Consider the following 12,793-nt stretch of genomic DNA (forward strand, 5'->3'; position numbering starts at 1 on the left):
GCTAACGGGACCAGTGGTCAGGGATGATGGGAATTGTAGTCCCAAACATCTTGAGGCCCGGAGTTTGCCTGTGCCTGCCTTAAGGCATGCCAAAGGCACAATACTGTTTAGACAGCTGTATATGCCTATTTGTATTCCCAACGAACAGAACCCAAACCAAATTCTAGCTTCTACTGTCTCAAAACCTTCACTACTTTAAATCAACAAAACTATCACAATTATATTATTTTCATATCAGTCTGTTATAAAGGAAGATTAAATAATCAAAAGAGAGCTTTATTGTATAGTTACTACAACTCTTAAAAAAGTGCTAGTGACAGGATTGCTTCTACATTGGTTCTTTAAGCTTTCACCCTGGCACTAAAACCAACACAAACCTAAAATTTGGAAAATGATAACAGAACTTTACAATTTGGTTTTCTTAATCTGAAGGCCAAACAGAAGAAGCGGTTTCATTTTTTGGTGGTATGTGTTTATGAGCATGTGGTAAATAAAATTGGAGGGAAAATTTCTGGTGTAAAAAAACCCTCGCATACACACATCTTCTATAATGCACATCAAAATAAATCCAGCTTCTGCCGCTGAAGTAAATGCCTTCTTCAGCTGGTAATATCAAATAATATGTCAAAATAGATCAAGGTTCTTCAATACCATAGATCATAAATATAATAAAGTATATACATACTAAAGTGTATTAACACATATCATGATATTTGGTTCCATACCTCGGTTTTTTGAGGACTATAAATCTGTTGGAAGTCTATATAATTTAATTATTTTATGTTTCTTTTTCGACATGCGTCTAAAAATAAGAATTTACAAGAGTTATTATTTCCAGTCAAATTGTTGGTGAAATTTGACTGGAAATAATAACTCTTGTAAATTCTTATTTCTAGACGCATATAGTCCTCAAAAAAACGAGGTATGGAACCAAATATCATGATATGTGTTAATACACTTTAGTATGTATATACTTTATTATATTTATGATCTATGGTATTGAAGAACCTTGATCTATTTTGACATATTATTTGATATTACCAGCTGAAGAAGGCGTTTACTCCGAAACAGGGCCCTGTCCTGGTCACCACTACTGAGTCGTACATCTGATTCACACTCCGGATACTCCTTTTTGGCCCTATTTGATTCTTTATTCTTTATTTTGATTTATATAATATGGACTCTTTTTGACTGCCATTGAGACTTGTATAAAACAATTGTTGTGTACTGGTATTTTATGTACCTTTATACTATATCACTGCATATTTGAAACTACATTATTTCTGCACTTAAACGTTGTATCTAAATTTACTATTACCTTAAAACTATCGTACTTACACGTTGTGTTCAAATTTACTATTAGCTTCAAACTGTTATTCTTAGCAGAATATACACGTTTTTCTTTTCAACTCTCAAGTAGGAATTATTCCTTATATTGAAACTTGTGGCCAGAGCTCTTGGTATATCCTTTTCAGTGTATTTTCAACAAGAACTCCAATTTCCTTAGCTGAAGTCAATTCTGGCAAGTGCAACAGATCCCTCACCAACTCCCCAGATCTGCTCCAGACAGTTGGAAGAACCCCCAGAAAGGGGAGAAGGGAGTTTGTTCCGTCAGCACAAGCATTTCTGCTTGCCCTGTGGAGTAATTTCCTTAGTGCAATGTTGAATGTCACTGAAGAGGGTCAAAACCAGACAGATGCCATTTGAGGCGAGTAGCAGCCAGATCCTATATGACAAGTATTAAACTACAGCCCAGGTTGCAGAACAGCTCCCTTAGCAAACTCTTGTTGGCCCACCAATCTTGAATTGTGCTGCAGACAGTTCTAGCAACTCTATTTCAGTCTCACCGATTTCATTTTGACAAGCTTACACAGAAGTAGTAATCAATATTTAGTTATCAATAGTTATCAATATTTATTGGAAGATACAATTCAAAAGCTAAAATCTCAACATAGTACTCCCAGCAAAGATGGACCTATACTATGTATGGAGTTCACCGGACTCAAGGCAGCAACAGCAGCACCCTCTGGGTCCTTCGAGAGCAGGGCAAACCTTCAGACTGGCTGGATCTCTGGCCAGCAATTAGCAGTGTCAGGTGTTTTGTCAGAACAGTGTCCCTCCCACCATGCATCAGTTTAAGCTGAGCTCAAGGCCTGACGATAACTCTCACATTTTGAGCACTACAGAGTACATTACCACAAAGCTCTATAATTGAAGTTTAATATATTTCGCTCCAAGTATCTGCAGTGGAAGGGAACTGGTACAGAGTTCTAGAAAATAATTTTACTTCCCTCTTTTAAACTTTGATGTTAGTGCACCACCACCCCTTGCTTTCTTCCTGGCGGATCCCTTGGGTTCTGGCTCTTTGCGTTTGGCTGAAGTGATGGAGCCAGTAACCTTAAAGAAGTCATCTAATCGGCCCTGAGTACTGCCCTGGCGACTCTTGTTCAGCCTCTTGACCCCGTTGCGTATTCTTTCTTCGTTGAACTGCTTCTCCCCGCACAAGAAGTTGACCAGCTCTTCCTCATCTGGTTCGTTCCACTTCAGATCCACAGCTTCGGGGTCGACAACTTCAGGTTCCAGGAAGAGCACCTGGGCCTCCTTGTGCAGCCAGTTCTCAGGCACAGAATACTTCTTGGCATCTATTTGCTGGAGAATCTTTTCTATGCTCTTGTGCTGCTTGATCAGCTCCACGGCCCGCTTCGGCCCAATGCCGCGGATGCTCTCGCAGTAGTCGCAGCCCAGCAGTATGCAAAGGTCCACAAACTCCTTCTGCGTGAGGCTCAAATCCTGAAGGATGCGGCTTAGGTGGAATTCCTGAATTGGCAGCTTCTTTGCCTCACTGGCTGTAAGATGCCGCATCAGCACAGGGCTACCAAAGGTCAAGCAATCCATATCCTCCGTAGCAGCTGCATAGACCTTGCTCGCTTTCACCAGTGCAGCACAGCTAGCTTCAGCCTCGCCAGGTGCGTCAACGTAAGGGATGCCCATCAAGGTCAGCAGCTTCTTGCACTCATCGTTGTGCTGCTTGGTCACCTTCACTAACCTCTTGCTGAACTTTTCTACATTTTCCTCCTCACCTGCCTCTTTGGCCTCTTGCAACTGCTTCTCCGCTTCAGCTCGGCGCTCGGTGCGTTTGGCTAGTTCCCCCGATTTCAGCTGTGGGGGCTTGCCATCAAAGACATAGACAGGCTTGATGCCATTTTCCACCATGCGGATGGTGCGGTAGAACATCCCCATCAGGTGGCTTGTGGTCTCGCCTTCTTCATTCTGCAGCATGTCAGCTCCCTGCCTTACAGCAATCAGGAACTGGTAAATACTCATAGACGCATCAATGGCCACCTTCCGGCCAAAGTAACTCTTAATGTCATTCTCTCGAATGGCACCAGGAGCTATATCGGCAATCAGCTTGGCCAAACCATGGATTCCCATCCTGGTAACTCAGCTCAAGTTGCAGTCTGCTTCTGTGATGATACAACACGGGAGAAACCTAGAAAGTAAAACAGAAGGTGTGAACTGATGATTTAAAATGACAAGAAAGCAAAAGGTTCAGCTGTTGGATCAAGGTATAATTTTCCCTACCAATCTAAGATTAACATGTAGTGGTTATTATTTTGATGAACAACAACAACAACTTATTTATTGCTTTACACTGAAAACTCAAGGCAACATACAACAAAATTGTAATAAACTATAAATACACTATAAATAGGTTAAAAAAACTATGCTCACTAATTGATTATGTACAGACTCCAGAGAAAGAAGTGCAAATTACAAATAGGGTAAGGAATTTATTCTTTTTTCCAATTTATATGTTGCTCTTCCTCTCAAAGGAATGTAAATTACATTCATATGCCACCCTTATTCTGCCATAGAACCCCATGGAAACCAAATGGGACACAGAGGTACATCACATCAACTGAGGAATGAAACCTGGGACTGGAATGACTGACTGTATCTGGGACTAGAATTAAAGGTCCAGGGACTGTCATTGCTATTCTCCATTATTTCTTCCTGCCCACTGTTAATGTGGCCTATTGCTGCAACACATCTAATTGTCTCTCAGGATCCATCTCTTGCTTTAATTGAATGGAGTCACATCACGGTTCAACTGGCATTCATGGTCCCTATTATTTCCAATGGGCATTAAGGCAGTTCAACCCCTGCCCCCTTCATATGCCCCAGCTGCAACAAAACATGTATAATAATAATAATAATAATAATAATTTCTTATTTATACCCCGCCCATCTGGCTGGGTTTCCCCAGTCACTCTGGGCGGCTTCCAACACAATACTGTGGTACCTCAGGTTAAGTACTTAATTCATTCCGGAGGTCCGTTCTTAACCTGAAACTGTTCTTAACCTAAAGCACCACTTTAGCTAATAGGGCCTCCTGCTGCTGCCGCGCAGCACAATTTCTGTTCTCATCCTGAAGCAAAGTTCTTAACCCGAGGTACTATTTCTGGGCTAGTGGAGTCTGTAACCTGAAGCGTATGTAACCCGAGGTACCACTGTATTAAAATACAGTAATGTATCTCCCATATAGGTCAAAGCAGGTGCTGTAACTCTCCTCCAAGGGCTTGACTTCACCCCCGATAGTGCACACTCTTCCACTGTCTCTCGAGACAGAGGATGACAACACCACCACCATTTTTTTTTAATCCAGTTGGTGGTTCAGAAATCCTCTTGTAAGCAAAATAAGAGACAGCCAACCCAGAGGACTCTTACTCGTTTCGCCCGTCTCAGACTGCGGTCTCGCAGGCATTTAACCGGGGAGCCAGTGCCGCTGAACTCCGTGGGACTGACCTCCGAGTGGACCCTGAGAGCCGGCCTACGCCGCCCGCCCAGCTGTCCCGCCCTGAATGTAATGGGGCTGCTGCATCAACCTCCCGCCTTCGCCCTTCCACGCCAGCCTCCCTCCCTGCGGGGCAGGTTTCTGCCCGGGGCCGCGGCAGGGCGAGGGCGAACGCGGCTCCCTCCCTCCCAGCCGGCCCTTTCCTCCGCCACCTCTCCCCTCCCAGCCACGCAGAACGCGCGAGGGGCTGGTATTTGGGGTACCTTCCACTGCCACCTGCTCCCTCGCAGCCACGCGCGACCGAAGACCCGGCTGAGGACTCGGCAAAGCCAATCAGCGCCTCCCTTTTGGCGCCTTCTGAATCCCGCGCTCAGAGCATCAAAGAAGGCAGGGCGGGCGAGGCGCCTGCTGGCTTCTGGGAAACGTAGTCCACGCGCTCACCGGCTTTTCCTGGTGGCCCGCTTCAGAGGTCTGAACGGACCACAATTCCCAGCAGGCCGTGCATGCGTGAGGCCTCTATCCCTCCTCCTTCTTCGTCCGGAGGGGGTGGGGGAAGAAGATGACAGTCGGACTTCCGGCGGGGAAAGGGCTGAGCCTGCGCCGGAAGAAGAGACGTGTCCTTCCGCCACCTGTGAGGAGAAGCCACGGGAAGCGCCGGACAGAGCCATGGTGAGGGAGCGGGCCGGCCGGAGCGGAGCCGCCCCTTTGCCAGCCTTTGCGCGCCTTCCCGGTGCTGGTCTGCTCGGTTATCCCGAGAGAGCCAAGGAGGGGCGGACGGCGGGCGCAAATGGCCCGGTTTCAATGCAGCAGAGAGGGAGGGAGGGAGAAATAAATGGTGTTTCTGTTACCACCTCCTCTGTTCCCTCGCCGAGATATCTCCTTAAAATCGGGGTTGGGGAACCTGTTGCCCTCCAGGTGTTTCGATGGACTGCATCTCCCATCATTCCCGGCCCTTAAGCCATGCTGGAAGGGGCTGGTGGGAGATGGAGGCCAACGCAGGTTCTTTATCTGTGTGCGTGCTATAAATACTGGTGACAATATGTTATTTCACTTCTCTCCTTCTTTCTTTCAATTTCAGGAGCTGGAGACAATGAGCAGATACACCAGTCCGGTGAACCCGGCTGTGTTTCCACACCTCACAGTGGTCCTGCTGGCCATCGGCATGTTCTTCACCGCCTGGTTCTTTGTGTATCCTCTTCCAGCCCAGAGCGGCTCTGCTGAGTGTCCAGAGGCCTGCACCAGACACGTTTCAGTTACCCACAGGGTTGTGGGGTTAGCTTTAATGAGATCTGGGGGAGGTGCTTGTACCTTTGCTTATTTTTAAAAAGGTGGGGAAAGCTGTCTCAGCATATGTTGCTGGACTACAAAACTCCCACCATCCCTTACCATTCGCCATGCTGGTTGAGGCTGATGGTGACCAACAGCATCTAGGGTGCAGCTGGTTCTGAATTACTGTTTTAAATTATTTTTAGGCCTTCGTTTAGCAAAACGATTAGGATGATGTACCATAAGGGTAATAAGATGCATATAAGCAAATGAAGGGGAGTAGAAAGTCAGCATAAATATTAAGCAAAAGATTTATAAATATTATGCAGTAAGTTACTATTGCTTCTTAAAAGTTCAGACAAATAAAAATGCTTGTGTCTGGCAGCAGACTGAAAGCAAAATTGGCACCAGGTGATTGTCTTAAGGGCATTCCCACGTTGCACAAAAAAGAGCCTATTTTGGTGTCTGGACTGGGAAACTCTTTCATTTAGTGTCTTCTAATTTGGTGACTGATGTTTAATGGCATCAGATCTTTCTTTGATACTGTTCCTGATGCTGTGGGATAGTTGCTATCTTTTCCCTGAAATTTCATTTAATTAATTTTATTCCTTGTATGCAGTTTGTCACACTGCAATTAAACAAGAATTTTTTTCTGTTATGTTTTCTTGCTTAATTTTTGCATGCTGGGGCAGCTGAGAGGATGACAACCCTGTTAAACAAAAATGTCATGACCTTTTGCAAAAGTGTTGGATTTTCATTGTGTATTGCTGGGGCTTTCTCCACTCTTCAGTCTCTGGTTTACTACTTTAACTAGTATTTCAGATATGAAGTGACCTCGACCAAGTACACCCGGGACATTTACAAGGAACTGCTCATCTCTCTGGTTGCTTCACTCTTTATGGGCTTTGGAGTACTCTTCTTACTGCTATGGGTTGGAATCTATGTGTAACAAAGTCAGGAGCTTTCTCAGGTAAGAAATTAATACCTGATTCCACAATGAGAGTTTTTTGGAACAAATTTGAGGGAATTTCCCAGAAAATATTAGGATTGAATTGTTAATTTGGTTTAAATGTTATATTGAAATAACATTCAGAGTTTCAGTTTGGTATTCACTTTGTTGGAAAATGTGCAACTATTTTAAGACTTCCATACTTCCATACAATCATTTATATTGTAAGGGGGAGAAATGAAGGCAATGAAAATTTTTGAGATACTAAACATGGCTAAGCATGTTTTGGGCAGGGGCAGGTTCTTTGGCAGAACAACCGCTGCTATGGGCAGGGCAGGTGGTGGTGAGGAGTTCCCCCTCCTGTTGGAAAAATAGCTATGCCAGCCCCAGAGCTAGATAGTGTGGAGCCAATTTTGCAGGCATGTCGGGAGTGAGGGAGCTTTGGATCCTGCAGATCTATCGCTACTACTACCACCTCCAATGCCTTATTTTTCCCACAACTGCCAGAATATCGCTGGCTGTACATCTGTTATGGCAGAGCTTTACTCAGGAGTATCCAGTGGGTAGATGTTGCCATGTCGCCAGTGCAGTAAGACCCACACTGCTTCTTAAGGCCCCTCCGCCTGTCTTTGGCTGGCTAAAGGACTGCAGTAATCCAAAGACATGTTAGGGATCTCTATTATTATGTGTGCATTCATACTTCCCAGAAGCAGTTGCTTTGCAACTGTTTAAAACTGCAAATGTGATTAGTATTGTGTCCAACAATTATGTTACTAATTTGTCTTGCAAAACAATGGAAGTTTAGAAATGGAAAGTTCTCTGTGGGAGGAAAGATTATAGAAAAATGTATTCCCCAGGATATGGATATAGGGTGCACACACCATATAGTAGGCTGTCTGGTGCTTATTTAATAGTTCTATTTTAATGTGTAGAGTTCTGGCTTTTCTAAAGCTGAGTTTTTACCAGGCATGCTTGTGAATATAGACAAAGCCTTGTGTAGCATATTGCAACTACTTCACAAAGGATGTAGCAGGTAACAAAATGATGTGAACCTATCGGCATCTGCACAGTAAAATACAGTTGCTGAGCCTCTCTCTCTTAGTGCTCTTCGAACTGCAACATGTGCAATAGTGAGCAGTTTTGTATCAGGTAGTTGCATTTGTCTGCCCCTTACCGTTAGTCACAACAATCTAAATTTAAAAAGCAAGAACGAAAGGCACAAATTATGAGGACAACTTCCCAGGCACGTAGAGCATAGAAGCCCCTCTAATTGTCAAGGCCTTGTTTGGCTCCCCTGCTTGTATGTTTCCGTTTCCAACAGCAATATAGAAAACTATAATAGCCTGGGTACTTCAGAAAATAGTTTGATCCATTTGTTGTTTTTCCTTTCAGGTTCCAGCAGCCTTACTGAAGCTCTTTTTTATTTTTGTACGTAATGCAGCTCTTTGCAGCTTGGGCCTGCATAATCTTGATATATGGTTATAGCCCAGGGTCGCAACATCGGACCAATAAAGCTGACTCTGTGATGAGCTGAAGTTTGTGTTCTTTGTTCTTTGCGTGCACTTTTCTGCTGTATATGAAGACCCATAGGCCTACACCCGCTACAGGAGAGAAGGTACAAAGCAACAGAAATTGCTCTTTGAATAGGATGGATATAGGGGACACATAGTAATCATATGCCTGAAGGAATATTTTATCTCAACTTTTAAGAAATAAGCAATTGTGACAACAGTCAGAATTTCATGAGACTGTAAATGTTGACATATCAGACTTTCCACTGCTGTGAGCAGGCTTTCAAACCAACCTTTAAGCACAAATGAACTTTTTCTTTTGCACACACAGTATGCTGGATACCAAACAGAAAGGGGAGCAGGTGGTGCTGTGGTCTGAACCACTGAGCCTCTTGGGCTTGCTGAGCTCCTGTTGCTCTGTCCCAGCTTCTGCCGACCTAACAGTTCAAAAGCACACCAGTGCAAGTAGATAAATAAGTACCACTGTGGTGGGAAGGTAAACGGTGTTTCCATGCGCTCTGGCACTTGCCATGGTGTTCCATTGCGCCAGAAGCAATTTAGTCATACATGACCCGGAAAGCTGTCTGTGGACAAACTTTGGCTCCTTCGGCCTGAAGATAAGTGCTGCACCCCATAGACACCTTTGACTGGACTTAACTGTCCAGAGGTTCTTTACATTTACCTTTTACTACACAAAGCATCCACACTCATTTTTCTTCCCTTCTTTCTGTTCTTTACTGAGAGAGAGCCAATGGACTCAGAAGTACTGTAAATCCTACTTAGTTCAGTGGGACATATTCCCATGTAGGTAAATAAACTCATTTCAGAGTAAGTCCCACTGAATGCAGTGGGACGTATTTCTGATTAAAAAAGGCACATAGGATCACAGCTGTGGTAGGCACTAGAGCTGAGATGCTCCACTTCTGGATCAACATGCAGAAAAGGGCAGGCTACAATATTTGGGGCTCTTCAGCTTAAGGGGAAAGCCCGTTAAATAAAGGTGTCTGTGTGTGTCATGAGTAATGTCTATACAATTGTGCAAAGTGGAGTGTGTGTGTGTGTGTGTAATACAGATAGATAAATCATCTCCTCCCTACTACTTATTGTTTTGTCTCCATATTGATTTTTCCTCTCAGATTGTGGTTTAAAGAATAATCTTTAGAGATGTCAGTTCCTTTTACTGCATTGCATTAAACTGCAGAGGCTAAAATAACAAGCTGTCTTGAGGACATCACTGACTCTGAGCTACCTTTAAACTACAAGAGCTGGCAACAGGCTTTAAAAATAAAAATCCCAAGGCTATAGTAATTAAGAATGTATATCAGAAACGAGGCTAGTAAAAGACATGTAGCCCATGGATTAGTGAGTGTAGTTTTGGTTAATTGCTTTCTCTCAATTCCATGTTTTAACTAAATCCTTAATGAAAACTGCATTTTGCTCTTATAACTAAATGGCATTGAGTTCAAATTGAAAATAGCTGTGTTAACTGAATGTTTCTGTAGGCAGTGGTAGTCCAATACTGAAGGCATAGATTTTTTTATATAGTGATGTATGACTCTCACACAGATATTTCTTCTCTAAAATGTCTGCTGACTTGTGTGCATGTAACTGGGCTTACTCTGGTAGTACAAATGCACTTCTTGCTTCAGAAATTCTCTTTTTACCCACAAAAAACTTTGCTTAGAGCCCCTACCATAACATTACTTGTAATAATTCAGTTCTGTGAATTGGAGGAAGAAGCCATGAGCCAATCTTGGATACAAAGTAGTATACTTATATATTTATTTTTATAGGTACATTTCTTATGAATAAAAGGTCTAGGTAAGCAAAACAAGAAGTAGAGGAGTTCTGGGCACCAGCACTCCAAAACAAAATATAAATACAGATCAGAAAAGCAGATGGTAGGGGGAAAAGCAACCACACATGTCCTCCACCAAAGCAAAATAACAATAAAACTTCATTAATATAGTACGTACTACAGATATGACTCTGAATTGGGGGCAATATACAGTGATTAAAGCTGTGATAGCAACATTTAAAACAAAACAAATTAGTGCTTTATCTTCCTTAAGGCTCACAGTGGTGGCACAAAACTTTTATTTACAGGCTTTGAGCTTTTTCTTTAAACAACAACAAAAAGACAAAAGGCTTATGAATTTTCCTTGGAGAACTCATTCCCAGCCCCTCGATACAGCCAGACTTTAAAAGTTGGCTCCATATCCACCCTTGATTTTATTCTTGACTCCCCAAATGGCTAGAGAGATATGGCTTCATGTTCCGGTTCTAAGGAAGAAGAATTTCCTCCTAGGTCAGAAGCACCGGAACAGAGCTCCCTCCATCAGATGCAGGAAAACATCCAGTTGTTAATCGTCCTTCTATTTGGGGAGGGTATGTAATTGGTGCAGGTAGGGAGAACATTTCCCGAGACAGGCGAGTAGCATCAAGATGCTGAGCTGGCCAGTCCAGGTGATGTCTATGATACCAGTTCAAACATGGGCAGGTAACACCTTGCTATAGAACGCCTACTCTTTAATGCTGGTAGTCACCTTGCCCACCCCAATACTGTGAAGCACTTTGGGATTAAAAAAAAAGTGCTATATCGATAAAAGTAAGTAGTTGTAGCAGTTTTAAACAATAAAACCATTAAAACTGTAATGTAAAGAGTGCTACTGTTACAAAGGATTATGCATATCGGATTCTCAGCACGAATGTGAATGTACCAGTGAAAATATTTGACACATACACAGCCCTTCTCTCCAATGCCACCTGATAAGACCAGGAGAAGAAGAAAGTGATTGGTTAATTTACTTCTGATGTCACTGTGTCCCTGCTGCCCTCACCCTGATCTTGATCGGTAACAAACTATGGATGAATGGTTTTATACATTTAATGCACTGGGGAGTGGGTAAGGGGATAGTCCGGTCAAAATGTGAATGTCCTCACCAGATTGTTTTTAACCCAGCGGTTTCTTAACCACTAGTCTAAAGACTTCTTATTGCTGGTCTGTAGAAAGGAGTCTGCTTAAGCCTCCTGCTGCTGCTCAGGAGGAGAGCACCAAAACAGTGACCCACCAGGCCTAAGATGCCTCTCAGTCATTAAGCAACAGGTCCTTCCTCCTCTATGAGCTGCTTCTTGCAGGGTGGTTTCTTCCCACTGCTGGAGTGTCCTAGGAAGCCCCAAAGGCCATGTTTGTTCTGCAGCTCCTCCCCACACCGTTTGGGTTGGCAATACAGGGAGGAGCTCCGGCACAAGCACCTCCAGTGGAGCACCAGATTCTCCCTTTGCTGAGAAGTGTGACGGGAGGAGAGGCTCCATTTTGGCTCCCATTCTGCTGGAGTTAAAAAAAATAATCAAAAATTCAGCCTACGTGGAAAAAACAGGCAATTGGCACATGGGCCACAGAACACGGAGAGGAAGAGCAGCCTCTTGTTGCTAGGAAATTGGAGCGTTGCCAGCCCCTGCAAGATCCTGACTTTCTAATACCAAGTTGAGAAGAATTATCTGAATATTGTCCACGGCCAAGTACATTTTTTTGACACTCCAATCGTGCTCAAGAACAACTGTGCTTTAGCTGGGGGCGTTGCTGGATGCCTGCATGGTGAAGAGTCTTTTGGTACTGAACCTCCATGGATGATCAAAGCACATGCTTTGTGGACAAAGTAAGAAAGACCCCCGACAAATAACTCAGCAGGCATGGACCAATAGGAACAGCACTAGAAGATTGTGGTGGATTTAGCTGGGTAGCACCATTGTCTCTGTGAAGTATCTGCATAACCCTGCAGGTACAGTACTTTCACATGGTAAACACATGTTGTCCTATATAAGCTTCCTGTCTCACATGCCTTTGTCAGTTAATCTTGGGAGAGATTAAGGGAGGAGTGGGGAATGGCTTTTCAGCCTGCATTAACTTCTGTGGGCCATGTGCCAATGGTAGGCAGGGCCAGATGCAAAAGTGAGCAGAGCAATGACTGTCAATGCAGATCTCACTTTTGTACAGTAGGCTAATTTCCATATATACTCAGACACCTCTCTTATCTTCCAGCCAGCTAAGCAAGATACCTGAAGGAGCGTCTCCATCCGCAATGTTCAGCCCAGATACTGAGGTCCAGCTCCTTGGGCTTTCTGGCGGTTCCCTCACTGCGAGATGTGAGGTTACAGGGAACCAGGCAGAGGGCCTTCTTGGTGGTGGTGCCCACCCTGTGGAATGCCCTCCCACCAGATGTCAAGGAAATAAACAACTATCTGACTTTTAGAAGACCTCTGAAGGCAGCC

General features: G+C 43.9%; 2 protein-coding genes across 4 annotated transcripts; one reads left to right on the plus strand and one right to left on the minus strand.

The window, feature by feature from the left end:
- Window positions 1-1,889: 1,889 nt before the first annotated feature.
- On the minus strand, window positions 1,890-5,193 carry FEN1 (flap structure-specific endonuclease 1). 2 transcript variants are annotated; one of them, XM_028736876.2, is made up of 2 exons: window positions 5,059-5,193; window positions 1,890-3,490 (listed from the first exon to the last, which is right to left on the minus strand). In XM_028736876.2, the coding sequence occupies exon 2, from the start codon at window positions 3,430-3,432 to the stop codon at window positions 2,284-2,286; it is 1,149 nt and encodes a 382-aa protein (XP_028592709.2). In that variant the 5' UTR covers window positions 3,433-3,490; window positions 5,059-5,193; the 3' UTR covers window positions 1,890-2,283. The 2 variants fall into 2 exon arrangements, with proteins under 2 accessions (XP_028592709.2, XP_028592718.2); XM_028736885.2 differs by lacking the exon at window positions 5,059-5,193 and adding an exon at window positions 4,729-4,848.
- On the plus strand, window positions 4,853-8,545 carry TMEM258 (transmembrane protein 258). 2 transcript variants are annotated; one of them, XM_028736897.2, is made up of 4 exons: window positions 4,853-5,464; window positions 5,874-5,983; window positions 6,884-7,031; window positions 8,403-8,545. In XM_028736897.2, the coding sequence occupies exons 1-3, from the start codon at window positions 4,868-4,870 to the stop codon at window positions 7,008-7,010; spliced, it is 834 nt and encodes a 277-aa protein (XP_028592730.2). In that variant the 5' UTR covers window positions 4,853-4,867; the 3' UTR covers window positions 7,011-7,031; window positions 8,403-8,545. The 2 variants fall into 2 exon arrangements, with proteins under 2 accessions (XP_028592730.2, XP_077788634.1); XM_077932508.1 differs by having other exon boundaries at window positions 8,452-8,545.
- Window positions 8,546-12,793: the final 4,248 nt, after the last annotated feature.

This window comes from Podarcis muralis, chromosome 1 (genome assembly GCF_964188315.1).
Source record: "Podarcis muralis chromosome 1, rPodMur119.hap1.1, whole genome shotgun sequence".
NCBI lineage: Eukaryota > Metazoa > Chordata > Lepidosauria > Squamata > Lacertidae > Podarcis > Podarcis muralis.

Excerpts from the sequence above, each read along its gene's own strand:
- FEN1 (XM_028736876.2), bottom strand. The coding sequence starts at position 3,432 with ATGGGAATCCATGGTTTGGCCAAGCTGATTGCCGATATAGCTCCTGGT.
- TMEM258 (XM_028736897.2), top strand. The coding sequence starts at position 4,868 with ATGGGGCTGCTGCATCAACCTCCCGCCTTCGCCCTTCCACGCCAGCCT. Across the intron at positions 5,465-5,873 it reads AAGCGCCGGACAGAGCCATG|GAGCTGGAGACAATGAGCAG; the intron begins GTGAGGGAGCGG and ends TTTCAATTTCAG. Across the intron at positions 5,984-6,883 it reads TTCACCGCCTGGTTCTTTGT|ATATGAAGTGACCTCGACCA; the intron begins GTATCCTCTTCC and ends CTAGTATTTCAG.